This window comes from Artibeus jamaicensis, unplaced genomic scaffold (assembly GCF_021234435.1).
Source record: "Artibeus jamaicensis isolate MK-2021 breed Jamaican fruit bat unplaced genomic scaffold, CSHL_Jam_final contig_1715, whole genome shotgun sequence".
NCBI lineage: Eukaryota > Metazoa > Chordata > Mammalia > Chiroptera > Phyllostomidae > Artibeus > Artibeus jamaicensis.
Window position 1 is genome coordinate 1,382,112 of NW_026521335.1, and position 7,008 is coordinate 1,389,119.

Below are 7,008 nucleotides of genomic sequence, written 5' to 3' on the forward strand. Positions count from 1 at the left end.
GGAGTCTGGACAGAGAGGAGGTTAGAAAGGAGGTCGGTGTGGCTGTGGGAGCCTGGGAGGAGGCGGGGGAGGGAGGGAGGAGGGCAGGTCCAGGGCCTGGCACAGAGAAAACCGCACTAGTGATCTACTGCTGTGTGACAACATTGCCCCACACTCACTGACATAACCAGCACTTATCATCTCACGGTTTCCTGGACGAGGGACCCAGCGTGGCTCAGCTGAGTGCTTCTGCCAGTGCCTGTCAGGAGGCTGGGGGTGCGGTCTCACTTGAGGCAGGATCTGCTGCACTCAGGACCTGAGCCTACTGCGGGCTGTTGGCGGGATTCAGTTTGGATGGAAGGCATGACTTCCTCTCTGTCTGTTTCTCTCTTTTGGTATTAGGCCATGTGGGTCTTTCCCAGTAGCAATTCATAAAACAGGGGCTTAATCCCCAGAGTGAGGGAACTGAGAGAGAGAGAGAGAGAGAGAGAGAGAGAAAACACACAGGTCAGAGTGAGCAAGGGGCTAGGCACCGACTTTTTATAACCAAATCTTGGGAGTGACCTTGGATCACTTTGCCATCTTCTAAGGAGTCACCAATGCAGTCCACACTTAAAAGGAGGGCGCACGTCCACATTACACAAGGACGTGCCACCAGGAGGTGGGGATCGTGGGGAGACACTGAGAGGAGAATTGGAAGGTGCTCAGAAGTCTGCGCTTTGCCCAGATCACAGACTGGTCTGGATGCAGAGTCAGGGATAAGGCCAGCTCTGTGTCCCCAAAGTTGGGGTCTTGGCTGCACCCAGGCTCTCTCAGGGGCTCTGGAGTAGGCTGTGCTGGTGTGACCATGTGCAGACATGGAGATGGCACAGGGGAGAGGGCAAGCATTTGGGAACCTAGGCGGGCGCTTGGCCAGTCCTTGTCTGAGGAGAGCCCAGGTCAGTGTGCACCCCGTCCTCTGCCCACCCAACCCTCTGGGAGCTCAGCAGTCACTTCTGTGATGCTGTCTTGGGGTACGGCCATTGCCCCCCATGTCCTTGCACATGTCAGTTCCAGCTCTGGTGACACACACAATTGGGTTGTTATGGTCCCCCCTGGCTGAACTTTCTGAGATCCGTGTAGCTGCTCAGTTACACTGTGGTCCTTGAACCCAGTGTGGGGTGAGCTAGCAAGTGAGTTGCCCTTGGAAAGTGGAAGGCAAAACATGCAGGAATTCTGAGCAGGGAGAAATCTGTGGTCAGGCAGGTGAATCAGAAAAATCGTTTTCGGGGACATCCTGTGAACAGGCCTTGAGGCACCGCCCGGAACGGCTCTGGAGGTGGAGGCGCAGGCGGGAAAAGCAGGACGGGTGGCTGTGGCTGTGGCCGGCAGGGCTGTGGCTGGGAAGGGCTGTGGCCGGCAGGGCTGTGGCAGCGGTGGCACCGCTGGCCTCCGATAGCAGTCCGGGCAGGGGAGAAGGCAGAAGCGCTCCAGGACATTCACTGGAGAGCATTTGGGCAGAAGACCAAGGAGCCTCTCAGGAGGTAACACTAACTCCAAAGGCTGGAGCAGGCTCCAGGCGTAGCCCTCGCTGACCCGCAAGGGGCAGAAGAACCATATGCGGCCCGGGAGCAACTCCTCTCTGCTCCTGCCAGGCCTTTGGTGCCAGGTCTGAGCCACAGCCCGTGTCAGCTGCCGCAGCAGAGAGGGTCCCCCTTAACTGCAGTTTTTTCGTTTTTGTGTTTATCTTACCTCATACTTAGAATGGAACTGCAGTTTCTGCAGTATTCAGTTAAACTAAAAAGTATTTTAGATAACATCTCATAAACTGTTAATAAAAATAAAATTAATTTAAATGCAAAAAATAAATACACTTCATTTAACTATGACTTTTCAGAGTGTACATTCCAGCAGCATTAAGTACGTTCACAATTTTTCACAACCGTCACATCACATCACAACCACTCTCCAGTTCCCGCACATTCTCCTGCCGGTGTGGGAGGTGCTGGAGCTTCCGTTGGGCTGGAGGACGGGGGTTGGCAGTGCCTGGTGTCTCACAGGCGGCGGAGGTGGTGTCAACTCATTTCTGTCTTTTTTGTCCCCAGCACATAGCACGCATGGCTAAATTTGGAAGAAATATCAGTATTAAAGAGTTGACCTTGAACTGTATGAGCCTAGAGTAATTTAAATGGCTACTAGTAGTGGATTAATGAAACATATTTTGATACATGCAAACAAATGATCACTCTGCACTCATTAAAAATCAGGCAAACCCTGTCTGGTGTGGCTCAGTGGATTGAGCACAGGCCTGTTAGCCGAAGGGTTGCTGGTTCAATTCCCAGTCAGGGCACATGCCTGGGGTGCTGGCCAGGTCTCCAGTGGGGGGGGCATGTGAGAGGCAACCACACAGTGATGTTCCCCTCTCTCTAAAAATAAATCAATAAAATATTTTGAAAAAGCAGGCAAGCATTGGTTTAGTATGTGAGCAGACATGCACAGCATAGTGTTAATGATAAGTGTAATTACAACACAGTTGTGGAAGGAGGTCCCCCCATGTATGGGGACAGTGTGTGTGGGTTGTCTTTGTCCCGGAATGAACAAAAGGCCAGTGGGGAGGGTGCAATACGACCCCCTCTCCCCAACAAGCTCTGTGCCAAAATGGCATTTTTGAGTGACAAGTTATGTAGCAATTGTCTGAGGCCACGCTGGAACACCCAATTCCTTAATTATGTAGTTTCAAGTTTTTTCTTTGTTGTTATTTGGGTGTAGATATTGCTGTGGTAAACACTTACCTGTGTATTGCTTTTTTAAAAACCAGATTTATTGGTGCTTTACTACATTCTGGAGGTAAAATCAGAGGTAAGTGATGGCTGAGTCTAAGGTATTCAATACATTCCCTGCGATTCTAGGTTAGCAGAGCCCAGTTGTTTTACTTTTTAGAAACTTGAGCCATTAAAAAATTTTAATGTATCGATGAACCACTTATTTTCGGAGGAAATCATTATATTGGGTAGATAAAGGCTCACCTTGTAAAACGGGAAGAGTTTGGCTAAGTATTTGCTTATTTCTTGCAAACTTTCGGGAACCGAGAGACGGAACCTCTGGTGCAATTACTTGTCCTTTGGCGCCCCCTTCTGGAGTATTTGCTCACCAGCCCGCGGCCCCTCCCAGGGCAGATGCCGGAAAGGAGGCGGAAGGGATTGGCTGACAGAAACCGTGAGTTGGGGGAAGCCAGTTCACCTGCCACTCAAAGGCCGAGTCTACACATCTGTCCTCTTTTAGAGTAAGGGGCGTTTCCACATTGCCGTCAATTGTTTCCTTGTCCCTACCACCTGTCTCTCACCTCCCACCCATCACCCAAACCACCCAAAATCCTGAGCACAGGAGAAAGTCGCCTCCCCGGTTTGCATACAGGGTCCTGTGCATTTACCCCCACCTCCTCTCCAGCCCTGCTTCTCCTAACTGCTCCTCCCAAGCCCGGTGGACACCTCCCCTCCTAGCAGGCCGCCCTCCTTCGTACCACCAAGCCTTGGGCTTTGCTGGTCCCTCTGTCTGGAGTGCTGGTCCTCTGTGATCCTCTTTGCAACAAAATCTTTTCTTCAAGTCCCACCTAAAGTGCTGCCTCCTAAGGAAGTCTTCCTCAACTCTCCAGGCAGAAGGTGTGCCTTCCTGTGTGCCCAGGGTACCCTGTTTGTGCCCCTAAGTTAGTAGTGTTCACCGTGCGAGACTGTCCCCTCCACTCATCCCACCCTGGGAGCTGGCCGCGTGGCTTACTCATATTGCCTAGAGAGTCCTGGGACACTGTAGGTCCTCCAGAAATGCTTGTCAGATGAATGCATGCTTCATGGCCTTGGGGTCATGGAGTCTGGGGGTTCACTCACTGAGGGAGGACATCCAAGGAAGGTGTACTGGAGTTGTGTGTGTGACCCCACCCAAGCCGAGGCAGGGAGCTGGATGACCTCGAGTCCTGGTGTGGATCTGAGGTCAAGCTCTGGGGGGAGGTGGGTCCCTGAGACTGGCTGAGTTAATCTTAGGGAGCATGTGCCAAGTGATGCCATCTCAGGAATGCAATTAAGACTCAGCTGTGTTGATGAGGAACCCCTGAGGAGTCATGGCAGTGGCTGCTGTAATTGGAGGCAGTGAGGGTGGGCAGGGAGGGGCCCTGAGATAAGGTGGGCAGGAAGGAAAATCAGGAGATTCTTGGAGGAAGGGCCCCTGCTGGGAGCCGGACCACAGGAGGTGCTGCTCTCTCCTCCCAGATTCTCCACGGTGTCCAGCTGCTCTGCCCCCACACCTGCAGAGTTGACCCCAGTCCCTCTGCTCTCAGAAGGGCCCAGCTGCCATGACGGACACAGCACTAGAGGAATCCCTCTTCCAAATCATCCACAGCTACCACCAGTATGCGGCCCGCGAGGGTGACGTGGAGACCCTGTCCCTGGAAGAGCTGAGGGCCCTGCTCATGGACAACGTGCCCCGCTTCATGGACAGCCTGGTGTGTGGGCCTGGGGTCCGGTGGGGACGCGGGAGAGGGCTGGTTGCGGGGCTGAAGTGAGGGTTTGGTGCAGGGAGCCATCTCCCTGGAGGATCTGCCCTGCGGGGCGGGGGAACGCTGAGGGCAGGATCTGTGGTCACAGGGAGGTGGGCCCTGCTGACTTTATCTCCAGGACCTTCCTGCCTGGCCCCACTCCAGCCCAAATGTTGCTAATCCCTGAAAGTCCATTCTAAACCCAAACCTGTTTGTTCTCTGCTGGTTCGCTTCCCGTGAGAGCAGGCCCTAAACTCCCCCTCTGCCTGTAGGCCTTTCAGTTTTTCATCCCACTGGACCTGCCCTTTGAATGCAGCCCCTTTTCCTGGGTCTCCCACAAGCCCCACCCTACCCCCCAAACCCCCAAGTTTGGGGAGGAGAGTTGGGTTAAAGGGAAGCCAGGAGGGAGTAGGTGTGGGCGGACAGGACGTGTGGCTCCCCCTTTTCCCTCTTGTCCCCGGGCTAGTCGCAGCCCAGCCTGGGGGCCCAGCCCCAGTCTAGGCTGCTCGGACAGCCCGCTCAGGCCTGGGAGTCCTCTCTGCCATCAAGCCTGGCCCTGTGATTACTGGGCTCCCTGGGGACTTCAAGGCCAGCCGGAGTGTCTGTCTCCGTACCATGCCCTAGGGGTCCCCAGAGGACTCCAGTGGCCCTGACTCAAGGCCACTGCACTCCAGGAGAAGCAGTCTTAGGGTCCCTGCTTGTCTCCCCTGGCCTGCCTTTGAGAGACATCAGAGAAGAGGGTCTCGTCCTGGGTTTACTGGAATGCAGCCACGAGGGCCACACAGAGTGGGGGCTGGGGGGACTGTGAAGAGTCCCCTGTTTCGAGGGAGAGCTTTTCCCTTCTAGGGCCATTTGCCTACATCATAGGGCTGTGTAAGGACAATCATGCCCTGACACTCACCTGGGAATGGGGTCCTCAGTGACAGACACCAGGCACAGGGTAAACAGACGGCAGCCTGGGCCGGGCAGGCTGAGTGCGGGAAGCCTGGGAGAGCCTGCCCTTGGCAGGGAGCCTCCAGGTTCTCGGGTCAGCCAGCTTGTGGAGGAGGCGGAACGTATGGAGTAGCTGGTGGAGGGTGGTGGGCAGAGACAGAAGGTGCCAACCTGCCAGCCCCCTCCCCCTTTACAGATCCAACAACTCCTCCCTCCGCCCGCCCACCCCCTCTCTGAGGGCTGCTCACTGGGTGCCCGGCCACCAGCCCAGTCCTGCTGAAACCTGCTTCACTGCCCCTGCCCGGGGCTCCCACCTCGTCTTCTCCTTTTCCGTCTCTTTGCTGCATCTTTACTCCCCAACTTCCTTCCTACCGTCCCATCCACCTCAAATGCTCCTTTCTTTTCCTTAGCCATCCCCAGTCCTAGCCCTCAGGGCCACCTGCTCTGGGGCACCCCGATAGTTCCAGGGCCCGTGGCACAGTCTTTTCCCTCGTTCTGCACTTTGCTCAGGACACAGGCCAATTGTCAGAAACAGTTGTGGGGCAGGTGCACACCCTGCAGAAATCTGACACCACAGGTGCGGGCCGTGCAATGGCGTTGGAGGTGCAGACAGGAGGGTGTGTGGGTTGGGGAGAGGTGCTCCCTGGGGCTGTCCTTGCAGGAGAGCTTGTAGTTCAGCAGGGGAGACAGACTTAAAATGCCACCAGCAGAGGGCCAGGCACTTGGCCCTGCTCAGCCACTGTGGATGGTCTGCACCTTCTGTCTGCCCCATGCAGCCCAGGTCCCGGTGCCCAGCACCCCTGTGCCTCTTCTGCCGGGTTCTGCAGCACACGGTGTCCTGGTCCCTGAGTGAGTGAGAAGCTGCTTCCTGCAAGCACCTGGCAGGCAGGGCCACACACAGTTCCCCTGCTCTGGTCCTTCATCGGTGGGAGGTGGGGAGCCTGGCCAGCTGCTCGGGCCAAGTGCCTGGGTGTTGGCTGACCCTCTGCCCACTCCCCAGGGCCGGAAGGAGCCGTACTTCATCACTGAGCTGTTCCGGGCGGCGGACAAGGACAAGGACAACCAGATCTGCTTCGACGAGTTTCTGTACATCCTGGGCAGGCTGCTGAGGGACTACCACCTGCAGTACCACCGGCAGCTGTGCGCTCACTACTGCACCCAGCACGGCCTCTACTAGACCTAGCAGGGCAGCCTCCCTCAGGGGCCTGCCTGAGAGCCGCGTGACCCAGCAGTGGGCGGTGGAGCGGAGCTGGGCCATGCGTGTCTGTGTGTTCCTGATGTGCGTGCACACGCACCTGCATGTCTGCGGGAAGGACACCTGGGGGGGAAGAGAATAAAGCAACTGCACAGCAGTTTCTGGTGTTGCTTCATTCATGGTTAGGGCATCGGCGACGGGTCTGTGAGGGGCGGTTGGGATCCCCCAGGGAGGGGATCATCTATTTTGGGTGAGAGACGCAGCCCCTGTCTCCAGGGGCCCCTGTCTGAGGGGTGGACAGCCCCTGCTCTCAGCCTCCCTCCGTCTGAGAGGCAGGGGTCTCTTCTGTTGGGGGGCTGACCCTCTGACACGGGATGTTTTGGTCACTGAGTCACCA

At 56.1% G+C, this 7,008-nt stretch overlaps 1 protein-coding gene across 2 annotated transcripts; it reads left to right on the forward strand.

Annotated features, from left to right (window-relative positions):
- The first annotated feature begins 4,038 nt into the window (after positions 1 to 4,038).
- On the forward strand, positions 4,039 to 6,659 carry LOC119065017 (protein S100-A15A). Of its 2 annotated transcripts, XM_037166929.2 has the most exons (3): positions 4,039 to 4,084; positions 4,218 to 4,450; positions 6,417 to 6,659. In XM_037166929.2, the coding sequence occupies exons 2-3, from the start codon at positions 4,301 to 4,303 to the stop codon at positions 6,591 to 6,593; spliced, it is 327 nt and encodes a 108-aa protein (XP_037022824.2). In that variant the 5' UTR covers positions 4,039 to 4,084; positions 4,218 to 4,300; the 3' UTR covers positions 6,594 to 6,659. The 2 variants fall into 2 exon arrangements, 1 of the variants encoding a protein (XP_037022824.2); XR_005085529.2 differs by lacking the exons at positions 4,039 to 4,084; positions 4,218 to 4,450 and adding an exon at positions 6,134 to 6,265 and having other exon boundaries at positions 6,417 to 6,474.
- Positions 6,660 to 7,008: the final 349 nt, after the last annotated feature.

Coding starts and splice junctions, on each gene's coding strand:
- LOC119065017 (XM_037166929.2), top strand. CDS start 4,301: ATGACGGACACAGCACTAGAGGAATCCCTCTTCCAAATCATCCACAGC. Junction 4,451..6,416: donor CCCGCTTCATGGACAGCCTG/GTGTGTGGGCCT, acceptor CCCACTCCCCAG/GGCCGGAAGGAGCCGTACTT.